Source organism: Botrytis cinerea, chromosome 2 (genome assembly GCF_000143535.2).
Source record: "Botrytis cinerea B05.10 chromosome 2, complete sequence".
Lineage (NCBI taxonomy): Eukaryota > Fungi > Ascomycota > Leotiomycetes > Helotiales > Sclerotiniaceae > Botrytis > Botrytis cinerea.
In genome coordinates, this window is record NC_037311.1 from 3066873 (window position 1) to 3082322 (window position 15450).

Below are 15450 nucleotides of genomic sequence, written 5' to 3' on the forward strand. Positions count from 1 at the left end.
GCACATGCTCGGTTCGAGGAACACACTACTTCGTAAAGTAGCATGGTTCATGACAAGAAGAGAAGGGAGGAGGAGTTCATCTATCAGACAACAGGTTATCCATTATAAATAACACTCGAGGGTGCTCCGTACGCCCACTCATCACCTGCACAGTACGATGTGGTACTTGGCTTGTGGCTCAAAAGTGCAAAGGTGGCATGTGCTTTTCTCTCGGTACGAGCCCCTTCATCAAAGCTTTTATGATTCAATCCTCTGTACTGACTGGTACATTACATCGTCGAAGACTTTTCAACATTTAACAACACATCAAGTGGAGAGATACGGAGTGTCTGGTCGCCAATTACACATTAGATCAATGAGCGAGGGAGTCCTACATGATCACACCCTTTTCTCTTCAAGTCAATCCTGATTCCAATGGTTTTTCTCTCTCTTTCGATGGATGGTACATATCCATACCTACTAGGTTGTTGTACCGATACCCAGGTAGATGCAGATGCAGATGCAGATGCAGTGATATGTAATATGTAATATGTATCTGCTATGTATCTGTCTAATGAAAATCACACCTTATAACTTACAACAACCTACTTACCACTTGCCAATATTACTCCGTATATTCAAGGTTCAAGGTTTTTATCATTATCCTTCCAATGCGTAAAATTTAAAATCTTAATACTCTCGGGGACCTCTTCCGAAAGATCAATAAATTAATAAGAGGTGGTCCCTTATTCAAATACTCAAATGTTCACGCCGCCTTTCACCCTTTCCTCGACATCTAATTCGTGTTTTAAGCTCGAGTCCCCTCTCTCTCGATGACTCTTGGTGTTTTTTCTCCTTCGCCTTCATCCATGTACATTTTTTCTCATTGCGGGCTACTTGAAAATTTAGAGCTTGACCTGTCCAATGATATTCAGGGTTCATTGCATGGAACATTGGAAAGTTTTCATCGGCAAATAAAAGAATAAGGTACAGGAGTACAACACAGCACAGACAGAGGGAAAGGCAAGAAGAAAAAGTGATGAGTGACCCTGAGCGAGTAAGTGACTCGAGTATAATCCATGATAATGCAGATAGATAGATAGAATACTCCATACACATCTCATCAAACGCTTCCAACACACCCCTAGTACACCCACCGTCGGCCAAGATAGTATTAGTCCATCTAATATAGGCAAGGTCTCCTTCCCAGCGAAGACTAGCATGATTTAAATCACATCTTAAACTTTTTAAACTTTCAAAAGGAATCTCCACTTCACAAGGATTAAACTTGATATTTTTGCTAATGGTGCGAAGTTGTTTCCTAGTATCTATCGTGGTTTATTAGATTATAGTAACAGGACTTTGGATTTTGGATTTTAGACTCTGAACTCTGAACTTTGAACTTAACGTTGAACTCTACCTACTCGCCTGTTCGCCTGCTCGCCTGCTCGCCTACCCTTCTCCTACTCTTCTACCCTTCTACCCTTCTACCCTCCTACCCTCCTACCCTACGACTTCCGTGCTGTATCATTCATTTTATATCATTTGGCACCAGCCGCACTACCCTTTCTCTCATCTCACCTCGTACCATACTATATACACCTCACACTTATTAGAAACTATAATGTCACACTTAATTTGAGCAGAAGAAGAAAAGAGAGAGAAGAAGAAAAGGGCAGCCGCACCAAGATATACGCATCAAACCTTCTTTCTTCCTCCATCCTTCCTTCTCTTGTTCCTCGAGTTCTAGATCTGCAAGCTTTTAATAGAACCACACACGCACACATACAGATACACATACACATACACATACACATACACACACACACACACACAGCCAGACCTCTTGAGATCTAGAAAATCTTCCCGTTCTAGATTGCTTGCTTGTGTCCCTTCCATATCATCCATCCATCTATTCCATCTATTCCATCTATTTCTGTTCTTGTAAGTCGTTATCCATAATCCGATCAACACCTTACACCCCCGGAGAAACATCATCGTTTATCACCCATATCACCTTATCACCCATATCATCATTCAATCTCGTTTCTCCAAATGATCCTCCGGGATTCTCCAAAAATGACTTCCCGTTAACCGTGTGTGTTGGCCTACAGCTTTTATTATACTTTAACACCTTTTAAGGCATTCTTTTTATTTTTTCGACCGACACGACGGCCCGTGCATCTAGAAAAAGGTCATTTGTACTACTGGGTACCTGGAACCATCGTCCCTTTTTTATATACTCCCGTCTCGATCTATATAGAGGTTATCCTCGCCCACATCGTCGTCGACACACCAGGTTACTCAGGGGGAAGGGAACAATCTCGTGTGATATTCCTGTCATCGGACAGGTTCCCGCGCAAACATGATGGAGAAGGGTGGAGATATGGCTGGTCCTTCCGCCAACAATTCCAGCGATTTTGTAAGCATACACACACAGCATACTTGTACCTTTTCGCGACGTGATGGCGCAAATATCGAGATCTCTTCGCTGACTGATGTATCTTTCACAGGTCCGAAAATTATACAAGTAAGAAAATATCTCGTCCGGTCTGATTGGACGATTATTCATGCGACAAACCGCTAATTCTGCTAAAACTTTAGAATGCTCGAAGACCCAACATATGAAAGTATAGTACGGTGGGGTGAAGCAGGAGAGAGCTTTGTGGTTCTTGAAGTATGTCTTCACATGGGGAACATGAATCTTGGTCCGTTATATTAATATGAAGATGTAGAACGAGAAATTCACCAAACAAATCCTGCCGAAGCACTTCAAACACAGCAACTTTGCTAGTTTCGTTAGACAGCTGAACAAATATGATTTCCACAAGGTCCGACAGAACAACGAGGATAACACACAATCTCCTTATGGGCAAAATGTGCGTGGCATTTCTAAACTATACAAGGCGTCGAACTAATTTATATTCAGGCTTGGGAATTCAAACATCCCGAATTTCAAGCGAACAAAAAGGACTCACTAGATAACATCAGACGAAAGGCACCAGCTCCGAGAAAGGTTGCTCAGAGTAATGAAGAAACGTATCCGGCTCACGCCCAACAGCAAATGGATCTTCTTGGTAATCAACTCGCCGCCACTCAACAACAGTTACAGGGCCTATCTCGAAGTTACCAGGATTTAGCACAACTTAACATAATGCTACTACAGCAAGTTGTCGATGCTCAAAAGTTCATCAAAAACCACGAAGGAGTTATGCATGGCCTCGTCGGACATTTATTTAGCCAGGACGCGCAACGAAGAAATGGTCGGGCTCCTGGACTGTCGAATGGTGCTGGACCCAACATGCTCGGTCGACCTACGGAAGATGGCCATCCGTCAACTCCATTGCTTCAAGCCCGAAGTCTTCTTGGGCAACTATCGGCCGAGAATTTCCCTAGCAAAGAATTGGAACAAATGAGTCACGATTATCATTTACGACAAGATTACTCAACTCCCCCAAATGATCCAGGAGGACTGGTTTCTATGCCTCCGATTTCAGAGTCAGTGACTGCCCCATCAGCAGGCTATTCTATGGACAAATCAGAATTGGATAATTTGGTCTATCCTGTTGGTGCTATAGTCGGTATTGATCCAATCGATCAACAGCACGTCAATAACATTCCATACGCGCTCCCCCCTCAAGGATTGATGCCAAGGGATAGTATGCCCCCTGCCGAGCTGATGCCCCAACCTCCTCGTGCACCCGGTCCGCGCAAGAAGGGTATGGTCTCGATTTGGGGCGAACGGAAGCCTAGGATTTTGCTGGTTGAGGATGATCAGGTGTGCGCACGAATTGGAACTAAATTTCTGGAATCATTTGAATGTGGAGTTGATATAGCAGTAAGTTTCTACCTCTTTTGTGCTCTTTGCTGTGCATTCAAAGCTCACTCTCAATAGCGCGATGGCCTTGAGGCAGTAAGCAAAATCAACCTTGGTGCAGAGAATCATTTCGATCTCATTTTGATGGATATTATTATGCCGCACCTTGATGGTGTGTCTGCGACTGTTTGCATACGAGAAATACGTGCAAATATTCCTATCATTGCAATGACGTCAAACATTCGAACTGATGACATTGAAATGTACTTCCGTTACGGTTAGTCACATCACATCACGCACACACACACACACATTTTCTCCTTCCAATACTGACTTGACTAGGTATGAATGATGTCTTACCCAAACCTTTCACGAAAGAAGGTATGATGAAAGCACTTGAGAAACACCTGGCCCATTTCAGAAAGGATGCGCCTTCAATCGGTTTCTCAAGCCCCGGACCGATGTCACATCCGGGTGGATTTGTTACCCCAACTCAATCGCAGTCTCACCCTCCATTGGGTTTAAACATGGGTCAATTAACTGCCACCCAGTCCATAGTAGATGATACAGCTTCTGGAAAGTCACCGCAAACAGCTACATCTTGGCAGTCGCCAATTCAATTGCCAGGGGGGTCTCCTGTTGTAACCTCGGCCCCAGGTAGCTATATGCAGCCTACTAATGGCATGAGAGACCCATCATATTCTGTGACCCCAACCCACCCTCATTCTCAATCTGGTTTCGCTCCGCCTCTATCCGGTTTAGGTAACCAGAGACCTCCACATAGGAGAGGCATATCCGATATAAGTGGTGCCAGTACCCCGGATGGCAATTCTGATCAAAAACGCCAGAGAATGTATGCCCCGCCTGGAAACTACCAGCAAGGCTGAAATCCCCTCCCCAACTGCCGACATTTATTTTCAAGAAGACGAGCCACTTGATTCCAGAAATCTTGTTGTTCGATCAAGCAAGAATAACCCAAGCTACATGATTTGGTTACTGTTGAGGACCTTGACTTACCTCCTTCAGTCCCATAATCTTCTGTTAGATATCTTTCCTACAGATCAATTCTCAAAGATTATGCACTCCATCGCTATTGACTCGATTGGTCTTTAATTTGTATATTTTTCTCAGTCCCTGATTCAGATTTAATTATCTAATCGCTGCCGGACAAACTTTTTGGACATTAAAAGCTCAGATAGAAGCTTCTTTTATATTTCTTTCGCAGACAGGACTGTCTGACGAGAACAAAAACGGGTGAGCCATGAAGGCATCTCGGTGCTTGTTAAATGATAGAAAACTTAGATGCGAATCATGGCATGGTTTGGTCTGGAATCGGATGGGACAGGATGGGGCGTTTATACGGACGAGCGAGTAGCCGGGAAATGGGAAAGGCCGACTAATGTCTGATTCAATGTTGAAGTGATCTAACTCGCCACTTTGATCCGCAGAATTGACAGATTGAAAACATGAGTTTAGCCATTTCGCTAGAATTGTTGACGGTCGAAAACTATTCATAGGTTTTTAGGTTGATAAAATATAAAAAAATTGAATACCCCAATTGAGATTTTTGTGAGATATGAAAATGATGGACGTGAAGGGATAGAGCTGACCTTTATATACACTTGGTTAATGATAAGAAATCTAGATCGTCAGCCCACCTGGAGGTCTAGATTCTTAGAGACTCATGATCTTATATGCAGTGAGCCTTCAAGGAAGCGAGGCACAAGAACGAGGCACGAGACGAGGCAGAAGACGAGGCTGAGAATGAAATGCGGGAAAATGAGTACGGAAGGCTACAACCCCACCAAATGTTAAAAAAAAACTAATGAGTAAGCTAATGAATGGAAAGGCTGTGAATGAGTCAACCAAGCAGCGAATTATTCTACCCCTCGGTTTTCAATTCCTTTTGGCCTTATTATATCTTCTCAATCCAACCTCAAACGATTATTGAAATTTAGAACATAGTTTTATACAAGGGGCTGGATTGTTGTTATGGTTTTATCCCTCTATGAAATATAAAAGCTGAAATACTATCTATTCATTCCGCACATAAAGAGAGCTTTTTCCTTCCTGAAGAGATACACAAGCAAACGAATATGGCACAATCGGCAAAGTCCACCAAGAACATGGGCGGGGCTGGAGGAAAGGGAGCACAAGGAGGTGCTTCCAAGGGCAAAAAGGGTGCTGCTGCAGGGGGAGGAGGAAAGAAAGAAGATGAGAGAGATGAGACATTGCAAGCTGTGGTACTGGCCGATTCCTTCGAGACGAGGTTTAACCCTTTTACATTGAACACACCAAGATGTCTGTTACCTCTAGCCAATACGCCTCTCATCGAATACACACTCGAATTTCTCGCCATGTCCGGTGTCGCGGATATCTATATATACTGTGGTGCACACACCGAAGCTGTAGAAGAGTACCTTCAAAATTCCAAATGGGATCCACGAACTTCGCCCTCGTCACCTTTCAGCAAACTCATGATTGTTAAAACTACGGCTCACTCGGTTGGAGATGCGATGCGGGATTTGGACGCGCGAAATTGGATTACGGGCGATTTTCTACTGGTTCATGGGGACTTGGTCTCGAATTTACCGATTGATGCCGCGCTGGCTGCACATAGAGCAAGGAGATATGCGAATAAAAATGCTATTATGACTATGATTTTAAGATCAGCTGGATTGGAAGAGCATAGGACAAAATCGAATGGTATCACCCCGGTTTTTGTTTTGGATCCAACGAAGAACCGATGTCTTCATTATGAAGAGATGAACCCTCTTCAATCGAATAAATATCTCAGTCTCGATCCGGATATAATTTCAGAAAACTCCGAAATAGAGATTCGTACAGATTTTATTGATTGTGGTATCGATATTTGTACGCCGGATGTGCTAGCATTATGGGCGGAATCTTTCGACTATGAGGTTCCTAGAAGACATTTCTTACATGGTGTATTGAAAGATTATGAATTGAATGGAAAGACTATTCATACAGAGATTGTAACAGATCATTACGCAGCTCGAGCATTTAATCTACAAGCTTATGAAGCCATAACTAAGGATGTTCTGGGGAGATGGACTTATCCTCTTGTTCCAGATAGCAATTTAGTCGCAGGACAAACATATAAATTCCAGCGAGGCGGATTTTGCAAGGAAAATGGTGTCATACTAGCTCGGACTTGCAAGATTGGGAGAAGAACTGTATTGGGGGCAGGCACGAGTATAGGTGATGGTTCAACGATTATCAATAGTACTATTGGTAGAGGATGTCGAATCGGGAAGAATGTCACGATTAAGAATGCTTATATTTGGGATGATGTTATTGTTGGCGATGGATCATCTGTGGAGCAGACTATAGTTGCTAATAATGTTTTGATTGGACAAAAGTGCAAGATTAGTGAAGGGTCACTTCTTTCATTTGGTGTGAGGATAGCTGATGGAGTGGAAGTCGCTAAAGGATCACGCATTACAACCGGACAGAGAGCAAAGGATGGTTTTGAGTCAGATGACGAGACAGCAGATTCTACCCCCAGCGATCCTAAAATCGTCGGAGAAGGCGGAGAAGGATATGAATTCATTGACGAAGAAGAATTCGAAGATGAAGAATCTAGCGCCTTTCACTCCAGTCTCATATACTCAACCGCACATCTCAATATCTCCAGCGAATCCATCTCTACCATCTCATCCGAAATTTCAGCCGGTGAAGTCGATACTCGATCCCGTCACTCCAGTTTCGCAGGTTCTCTATCGGATGATGAACATGGACATGGAAATTCAGAATCCTTCCATCATGATGCTGTACAAGGTCTTCTTGATACATTGCGAGAGAATGGAGATTTCGATGGTGCGAAGTTGGAATTTATGGGTTTGAGATTAAGTAATGACGCGGATGATTATCAAATTCGCAGAGCAATCGCAGCGGCTTTCACAAAATTCATAGCGGAAGTTGTAACGGCTGGAACGAAAACAGCGGTTGAAGCAACAGTTCAGGCATTGAGTGTAGCGGGTGCACAAAAATTCTTGGAAGAGGTCGCGGTGGGAATTGAGAGAGATGAAGGGGGGATGAAAGAATTTCTCGTTTGTTTGCAGAAGGGATTGGTGGGGAAACAGAATGGAGCGCCGGTTATGGCGAGTCTGTGCCAGAAATTGTATGAGAGGGATGTATTGACTGAAGAGGCAATTTTGGGGTGGTGGGAGGAGGCGGAGAGTGGAGGGGATGGAAAGGAGGGTGGGGATGTGGAGATGAAGAAGGTGAGGGAGAGGACGGGTGTCTTTGTTGAATGGTTGAGAGAGGCGGAGAGTGAGGAGAGTAGTGAGGAGGAAGATGAAAGTGAGGAGGAGGATAGTGATTAGGGAGTTTGAAGGGAGGTTGTAGGGATGGTGATGAATTATATGGTCCATGTTAAGTATATCAGGGCCCGAAGTCAAAATTCTGTGGATAGATATTAGCGAGAATAAAAGGAAAGGGAAACTTTATATATTTAAATCTCAGTAAACGAATTTTAAAAGTTCTTAGGTTGCGAGATGGAAGAGGGAAAAGAAAAGATTATAAGAGATGATATTTCATAGTCTGATTCTTATGTGGATTAGTAACCTTGGGTGAGTGTGTGTTTGTGTCTTTGTGATACTCACTCTCTGAATGTAGTCAAGGGAAATCAAGAGGAGCTTGGGGATTTGGATAAGTGCTGGGAAAGATTGCTGGGTATTTAGAGATCTGGGGTTTATGGTTAGGTTGGGGAGGGGTGTGAAGAGGAGGGAGAGGGGTGGAGATGAGAACGGGCAAGATCGCCTATATTGAGCAGAATTAGATTAAAATTTTGAATAGCCATGACATAATACTAACTACACGTAAAGAAGATGTCTAGTCAGAAGAAAATCATCATCACAAATCGGATACCACTTCGTCTTGATTCAACCAAAATACCACACGTCGCTGATCTATCCTGAGAGCTACTTTCTCACATAAGATAGTACCAAAACTAGCATTATCCCCACTACGCATATATTCTGAATACCCACTTGTCGACGTCACTTTGACAGTCAAAATGTCAATCATATGGTGGCGCGGTAAAGATACTTGGCACCATAAGCAAGCAGACCATAAGCGGACCAGCTTCCTCCTTATTCTTTGGGAGAATCGATAAAGCTTTTCTCTTGCAGAAGAAAAGAACGAAAGCAAAAGAAGATTAGGTGCATTCACACAGGATTTCCAAACTGTGTAGTGACCATTCCAGAAATTGATTTGGATTATTAAAAGGCGATGGCCGAATATACATCCACTATCGAAGGCTTCCAGCGCGCCATGGAATGGAGTCTTACGGGTCCATCTGCTGAAGCAAAGATCTATGCAGAAGCCACCGCACTTCCTACATTCTATCATGTGATGAACGGACAGAAATTAGATGTTGAGAATTTTGTCAAGGGGATTGAGGAGTGGAGGGGGAAGATTAGTGCGTATGTACCTGTTGTGTAAGGTCCCCCTCCCCCTCCCTCTCCTGGGTTTAGCAGGTAGTCTTTCTCTGGGAAGCGAGAAGATTGAGATAGGTTACGTATGCTGACTCGGATTGCATATCATAGCGATCAATTCCTCCGCGATGGAGAAAGGTTGGCAGCGCATATGACGGGGACGGTCAAAGTTGATGGGGTGGATATGGAATTTGAAAGTTTTATGTTTGGGAAGGTGGATGGGCAGAGTGGGAAGTTGGAGTGGTTGCAAGAGAGGAGTGTTTGGGGACCGAGGGGGGGAGCACCGGAGCATGGCGTTCGTTAGAGGGTGGATTGGGTTGGATGATTGGATTGTGTGTAGAGCGTGTTGAATGTGAGAATGGATGGATTAGCTTTTTCAGCTGGTTTTTGTGCGATGATGGATGCGTGGCTCGATTGTGGCTGGATACTCAACCTTGATTAGTTAGCTAGAACGATATATCTCCCATGCGAAATTTTACTACACATTCTCACCCGCTTCTCATATAAATCAATGTTAGAGACCTGGATACACTAAGTGGAATGTATGTCTATATTGTTTTTGAGTAATAGAAAGTATTTGGCTATCTTATTTCTAACCACATCTTACCAATTTGATTCCAACGGGTCGTTAAAGCCCTTCGGCAAAAACACAAGTTGACATCAATTTTCACTCATGAGATGATATAGAGCCGAGACGTTATGTTTATGATATGCTACCAAACCAGAGCTGTATATGCTAGCTATTACTAATCAAGGTTTCTGTATTCTCTCAAAGCTGAATCAAAAGTTGGTTGATTGGAGTCTAAAATCTAAGTAATATTCCTCGACTATATTGTATAGTATTGCCTTCCAATCGGTCGTCAAAAAGACTGGCTAACTTTAAATATAGAATTTGGATGATTGGGGTTATATATTACTACTCTGATAACACACTCGACGACCTGATTCTCTAGTGGCGGGACCGAGTCTGGGAATTTGAAGTAATGAAAACAGATTTTAGAAATAAATACTTAAGATCCTCAGCCGTCGTCTCGAGATGCTGCTCTCCAAACACCTTTGGGTAAGTGATGAGCATCGAAACACGAATCGGGAAATAATAGAGACATGTCGTTGGACATTTGTAATAGTTGATCGAAAGGGAAGAGCCTACTTTGCTTCTTCTATTCGCTAGATACTTCCACACTCTACCAAAGTTAAGAAAATAGGAATTCTGGTGTCGGGAAGCTAGCTCAAGTACATGCTTTAAAGAAGAAACAAAGCGGACAACTTGGAAAAGGCCCTTCACGAAGACATTGAGACCAGCGAGAATTTTGAGCGCAGCAGAAATGCAGAATTAGATTCAAAGTAACCTAGGAGCGGGCATAGGTTGCAACGTTGAATATAAAGAACGAGGAGCCTGGGGAGAAAGTTGTAGGCAAATTGAATTGGCAGCTTGCACTACAGTCATTTCATCGTGATCGGGTTGTCGAAACAACGTGATGAAATTCACATCTGATCAATAAAATGCATTTCCATTTAACAGCAAGAGTAACCGCGTCTTCAGAGCCTCGCACCACACCTGCCCCAATCTTCCCCCAATCTCCACAAACCAGTAAACGATAATATACTTATCCAGGAACAATCACCGACAAGAAAAAAACTTCAGCAAACACCGCTCAAGCCATCTAGAAGTCGGAACTAGCGTTGGCATCAACGTGGCATATTGTCCTCTCTAATCACCATTTTCACTTCTCAAATAAGAGGCTTGAGATACTAAAAGAATCTGGAGGGGCAAGATTTCTATGGCAAATCTCTTCGAATGAGTATGAAAGTTCGACCTCTTATGATTTAGTCCTCAATTCATGAGTAAAGATGGATTGATTGTGCATCCAATTTCCTAGTCTCCACTCGAAGACCAACTGGTGTTTTTCTTACTATCTTGTCACAATGCATATCTCAAACTTCGTATCAAACATGCCAAAAATTGAGTCATTACATGAGTTCTCATAGTTGGGTGACATCACACTTTACTTCACAGATGACTTATAGTTTTGTTCATATTCCATCTAGCGAAACCACTCAATTTCCATGTCAAAAGGGTATAGATTCATGCAGTTTGTATAAAGTTCCCTGCATTCATTGCAGAGATTATTACTACAACGTAATGTTTGGTATGTTGGTACAATTGCAAAAGCCTAGCATGAATGAAGCATCTGATCCTTCTCAGAAATGCCACATTCCAAGGCATTTTCTACTTTCCACTTCGCTCCAACGCTACTTCCCTCCACTTTATTTTTCGCAAGTATCATTCCTCTATTTGTAGAAGTCGAATTTGTCGGCCTGAGAAATGTTAGAATGTTTCGATTTGAAATTTTTAGAATCAATGGGAAATTCAGCTCTATACATACCTCCTGTGCACCCTTAACTTGACTAGAATAGGCGTCTTCAAGATCAGATTGAATGATGTTATATCTGTTCTTCCTTACTGCTCTCAAACCAGCTTCTTGCATGATAGCCGCAATGATAGCACCAGATAATGGATCATTTCTAATGATTAAACTATCAAGATCGACTTCAGGTGACAATGACATTCTCGATGCAATAGTAGTGAAAATCAACCGTCTCTCTCTGCGATCGCGAAGGTTGGGGAACTCAATCTTTCTATCCAGACGACCGGGACGAAGTAAAGCAGGGTCGAGAGTATCAGCACGATTGGTGGCCATAATGACTTTAACGTTGGAAGTTTGGTCGAAACCATCCATTTGATTCAAAAGCTCGAGAAGAATACGTTGAACTTCTCTATCAGCTCCAGTTTGTGCATCGAAACGCTTTGTGGCGATGGCATCGATTTCATCAATGAAGATGATAGCTGGGGAGTTCTCACGAGCCATACGGAACACATCACGGACCATACGTGGACCTTCTCCAAGATACTTTTGTACGAATTCAGATCCAACGACACGGATGAAGTTTGCAGTTGTCGAATTTGCTACTGCCTTGACAAGCATAGTCTTTCCTGTTCCTGGTGGGCCATATAGTAAAACACCTCGGGGTGGATCGATACCAATTTGCTTGTATAAGTCGAAATGTGTTAATGGAAGTTCGACGGCTTCTCGAATTTCTTGCTTTTGCATATCAAGTCCTCCAACGTCTGCGTATGTAACATCAGGTTTCTCATCGGATCCCAACATGGCAATTGATGAATCGGCCTCGGGGGGCAAGATATCGACTAACGAATTTGAGTGCCTGTGGAGAGCGACAGAGGAGGATGGTTTTAGAAGTTCGCGATCGAGGGTAGATAGAATTCGAACGACATAGTTGGACCCTGTTGATGATTGTACGATGCCGGTACTGTTTCGAATGTGTTAGTATCACTCATTGCTGGAAAGATGAACGGGTGTGTGTTGTACTTTTGATCAATAGCTTCCATGAACTGCCCTATCACCAAAGGAACACTCTGAATGCGTTTGATTTCTTCTTGAGCCCGGACAAGCTCCCTCTTCAAGCTTCTGGTGAAAGTAATCATGATCAGTACTTGTATAAACAGCAGATGGGGTTCAGATCGCATACCTTTGTTCATCCTTGATATATTCTTCTTGAAGTTGGATATATCTGTAACGCTCAGTTAGCATTTCACTTTCGAAGACCTATCCAAGACTATGCCCACTCCAAGTGCCGTTGAAGCTTCTTCAATGTTGAATATTCATCGCTTCCATCTGTTCCTAAGCCCTCCAGCGAATCTATGTTTGGTATCGAGGATGGTAATGGTTTTCGATGAGGCAAAACCTGAGTCGCAGGGTTATCTAATAAAACGTCACCCATAATGAAACTCTGCTGGTTTGATTTGAATGCGGATGTGTGGTAGTGGTGAGATGTGGTAGATGGATGTGATGATGGTGTTGTCAATTCGTTTTCAATTTAGGTATTGAGAAGGCGCGCGTAGTTGTTAGCCTAGCTGAAGCTCAAGGCTGGCTCGGTGTTTGAATCATGCTTAGCTAATACTCACAGTGATCACGTGATAAAGCCAGGTGCCTTACGTACGAGGCCTCAAGGCGTATCTCACAGAGTTGCAGTCGGGTGGGAACCTTAGGATGCTATACTTGTTTCGGATTAGCTCATCACTAGTCTGCCCCATCTGTGACTCCACCAAATACGGGGGGTACTCAAGTGAACATTAATCTATCTCCAGGCTCTCATTTACCTTCATTCACATACAACTCAAATCAACTCATATACAACATCTTTGGAAAGTAATCGCTGAGTGTTACTTAGATTGGGCCAGAAAAATCCCTTTTATAAACTCCCAACTTTTCTTTGATTATCACCCAAATCCATCAATATCCAGCCCGTCCAGCTGTCAACCATGTCGTCATCTATCACGATTCCAACTAGAAATTCCAATAAGGCTGCTGCTGCGGCGAGTCCAAGTAGTTCCTCCTCATATTCAAGCTCTCCTACAACATCACAACAATCGCCATCGTCAACTGCTACTTCTCCAAATGCTCGATATGGATATGATAGGAGAAGAAGTCTTTTGAGTAAGTGTTCACCCTCGCTGGTGCTTGGAATCTCACTTCCGGGTGATAGAAGTCGTGGATTGATGGAATTTTAATGGATCTTCGGACGGGATCATTGCTTTCATGTCGATCAGCAGAGAACATGACTGACACATCTACTTTAGGCACGGCACTTGCAAAGGAAGAACACACTACAATTAACATCGGGGATCCTGACGGCACACCACGACTCGTACGTTATTCTGGGGCGGAGAGTGCTGTTTAAGATCGAATGCATACTTACAAATGTCACTCATAGATCACTTGCGTGCGTTCTTCACAAGGATTTGACTGGAACCCAGGTAGGAAAGTCCTATGGTCCTCCTTTCTAACATGCTAATAATTCATGATAGAAATCTTCTTCCCCTCCTACATGGAATCCGATTTCGAATCACTCGAACGAAAGCGCGAGCCTGTTCTTGAGATTAGATTGAGTGATGAGGAAATCAAGCAAATGTTTCCTCAATAGGTTGTGTACAAAACACTAGTGGTAAACGTTGATATAAATCGATGGGTTTGGGTTGCACATTCTGGCGCTGAGGATTTGAACATATCATTACGATTTCACGGGTAAGGAAGTGCGGTATATTTTAGGTAGCCAGGTCAGCGATTGCGAGTGGCATATATTATTTAGGGACCGGTGGTATTTGGTTTTGTTAGGAGACATGAGGAGTTTGGATACAATTCTTTTGCTTGGCTATTGGGTGTACTGGACTAGGCGTCCCTCTTTTTTAACAACAGATTCCCCTGATCAATTCAACTTCTTTTAACATACATTGCCAGTCCATGATTGCTTCTTGATTTTTTGATAAAAAGAATTGTGGTGGCGGAAAAGAAAGCACAACGAACTCAGCCTCATTTGAAGGCCGGCTGCATAGGCTACATAGGCTTCAGAGGCTGCACTCGGGGCCACCGAAATGTTGCGATACAAGCAGTAACACCAACTGCAAATTCAACCAAAAATTATGATTCTGTCTAATAACTAGCATATCTAGGTAACTAACTAACCATACTATGAGATTTATCTGAGAGATCACTCTTAGCCAGCCAGGATATATTTTGATGCCATTTCCTCTCATGATGAAGTCATCGCTAAAGTTATCCCGGTTAGTTACTTATGCCGATAGTTCCGCGTTGGGCTTTTGTTCTTGTTCTGCTCGCTCTGAATGTAGATTATATACCTAGCATATGGCTATGACTGTGTGCTCGTAGGATAAGACATTTCTCTTTCTTTTTCTTGTTAGATGTACAAATGACTGAATCGCTCAGTACTAAAGTGATTCCATCTCCACAGGATGTACGGTTAGCTATCAGCTTCCGCTATCTCAGAACCCCACTCATGTTATCGTGACCCCGGCGCTAATCGTGGGTGTGTGGAGGGTGTGGATTAGGTAATCGGGGGGCTGGATCATATATCCTGTAGATATTTGGTGGGGGATCTAAATTGTAGGATTTGGTTGGTGTTGGGCAATACTCTTCCACAAGTTGTCTTGTGTTGGCTGGCTCACTTCGTCCTATGATCCTCGATATCCCTTTCGTCGTCAAACTATGTGCGCACGTGCGTCTGTACGATTGGATTTGGGGCCCCTATGGCATTCCACTATTCGAATGTCTTGGATTTGAAGTTACTGCTATAGAGAACATCACAATTAAACCA

At 43.1% G+C, this 15450-nt stretch overlaps 6 protein-coding genes across 7 annotated transcripts; 4 read left to right on the forward strand and 2 right to left on the reverse strand.

Annotated features, from left to right (window-relative positions):
* The first annotated feature begins 1240 nt into the window (after nucleotides 1-1240).
* Bcskn7 lies at nucleotides 1241-4774 on the forward strand. Of its 2 annotated transcripts, XM_024691595.1 has the most exons (8): nucleotides 1241-1923; nucleotides 2094-2401; nucleotides 2493-2509; nucleotides 2584-2656; nucleotides 2715-2858; nucleotides 2909-3817; nucleotides 3875-4073; nucleotides 4139-4774. In XM_024691595.1, the coding sequence occupies exons 2-8, from the start codon at nucleotides 2345-2347 to the stop codon at nucleotides 4681-4683; spliced, it is 1944 nt and encodes a 647-aa protein (XP_024547365.1). In that variant the 5' UTR covers nucleotides 1241-1923; nucleotides 2094-2344; the 3' UTR covers nucleotides 4684-4774. The 2 variants fall into 2 exon arrangements, with proteins under 2 accessions (XP_024547365.1, XP_024547366.1); XM_024691594.1 differs by having other exon boundaries at nucleotides 1241-2401.
* A 3-nt stretch (nucleotides 4775-4777) lies between these two features.
* Nucleotides 4778-5387, reverse strand: BCIN_02g08660 (hypothetical protein). The gene has a single exon (XM_024691596.1). It carries the CDS (start codon nucleotides 5309-5311, stop codon nucleotides 4988-4990), a length of 324 nt encoding a protein of 107 aa, XP_024547367.1. The 5' UTR covers nucleotides 5312-5387; the 3' UTR covers nucleotides 4778-4987.
* A 263-nt stretch (nucleotides 5388-5650) lies between these two features.
* On the forward strand, nucleotides 5651-8674 carry Bcgcd6. The gene has a single exon (XM_001554220.2). It carries the CDS (start codon nucleotides 5893-5895, stop codon nucleotides 8143-8145), a length of 2253 nt encoding a protein of 750 aa, XP_001554270.1. The 5' UTR covers nucleotides 5651-5892; the 3' UTR covers nucleotides 8146-8674.
* A 9-nt stretch (nucleotides 8675-8683) lies between these two features.
* On the forward strand, nucleotides 8684-9779 carry BCIN_02g08680 (hypothetical protein). The gene is made up of 2 exons (XM_024691597.1): nucleotides 8684-9246; nucleotides 9370-9779. Exons 1-2 carry the CDS (start codon nucleotides 9053-9055, stop codon nucleotides 9560-9562), a joined length of 387 nt encoding a protein of 128 aa, XP_024547368.1. The 5' UTR covers nucleotides 8684-9052; the 3' UTR covers nucleotides 9563-9779.
* Nucleotides 9780-11222: 1443 nt separating this feature from the next.
* Bcrpt3 lies at nucleotides 11223-13212 on the reverse strand. The gene is made up of 5 exons (XM_024691598.1): nucleotides 12905-13212; nucleotides 12808-12849; nucleotides 12648-12746; nucleotides 11646-12588; nucleotides 11223-11577 (listed from the first exon to the last, which is right to left on the reverse strand). The coding sequence occupies exons 1-5, from the start codon at nucleotides 13057-13059 to the stop codon at nucleotides 11551-11553; spliced, it is 1266 nt and encodes a 421-aa protein (XP_024547369.1). The 5' UTR covers nucleotides 13060-13212; the 3' UTR covers nucleotides 11223-11550.
* Nucleotides 13213-13365: 153 nt separating this feature from the next.
* On the forward strand, nucleotides 13366-14781 carry BCIN_02g08700 (hypothetical protein). The gene is made up of 4 exons (XM_001554222.2): nucleotides 13366-13775; nucleotides 13919-13986; nucleotides 14053-14095; nucleotides 14147-14781. Exons 1-4 carry the CDS (start codon nucleotides 13601-13603, stop codon nucleotides 14260-14262), a joined length of 402 nt encoding a protein of 133 aa, XP_001554272.1. The 5' UTR covers nucleotides 13366-13600; the 3' UTR covers nucleotides 14263-14781.
* Nucleotides 14782-15450: the final 669 nt, after the last annotated feature.

Coding starts and splice junctions, on each gene's coding strand:
- Bcgcd6 (XM_001554220.2), top strand. CDS start 5,893: ATGGCACAATCGGCAAAGTCCACCAAGAACATGGGCGGGGCTGGAGGA.
- BCIN_02g08660 (XM_024691596.1), bottom strand. CDS start 5,311: ATGAATAGTTTTCGACCGTCAACAATTCTAGCGAAATGGCTAAACTCA.
- BCIN_02g08700 (XM_001554222.2), top strand. CDS start 13,601: ATGTCGTCATCTATCACGATTCCAACTAGAAATTCCAATAAGGCTGCT. Junction 13,776..13,918: donor TAGGAGAAGAAGTCTTTTGA/GTAAGTGTTCAC, acceptor CATCTACTTTAG/GCACGGCACTTGCAAAGGAA. Junction 13,987..14,052: donor CTGACGGCACACCACGACTC/GTACGTTATTCT, acceptor TGTCACTCATAG/ATCACTTGCGTGCGTTCTTC.
- BCIN_02g08680 (XM_024691597.1), top strand. CDS start 9,053: ATGGCCGAATATACATCCACTATCGAAGGCTTCCAGCGCGCCATGGAA. Junction 9,247..9,369: donor TGGAGGGGGAAGATTAGTGC/GTATGTACCTGT, acceptor TGCATATCATAG/CGATCAATTCCTCCGCGATG.
- Bcskn7 (XM_024691594.1), top strand. CDS start 2,345: ATGATGGAGAAGGGTGGAGATATGGCTGGTCCTTCCGCCAACAATTCC. Junction 2,657..2,714: donor AGAGCTTTGTGGTTCTTGAA/GTATGTCTTCAC, acceptor ATGAAGATGTAG/AACGAGAAATTCACCAAACA. Junction 4,074..4,138: donor TGAAATGTACTTCCGTTACG/GTTAGTCACATC, acceptor TGACTTGACTAG/GTATGAATGATGTCTTACCC.
- Bcrpt3 (XM_024691598.1), bottom strand. CDS start 13,059: ATGGGTGACGTTTTATTAGATAACCCTGCGACTCAGGTTTTGCCTCAT. Junction 12,850..12,904: donor AAGCTTCAACGGCACTTGGA/GTGGGCATAGTC, acceptor TGAGCGTTACAG/ATATATCCAACTTCAAGAAG. Junction 11,578..11,645: donor AAGTTAAGGGTGCACAGGAG/GTATGTATAGAG, acceptor AACATTTCTCAG/GCCGACAAATTCGACTTCTA.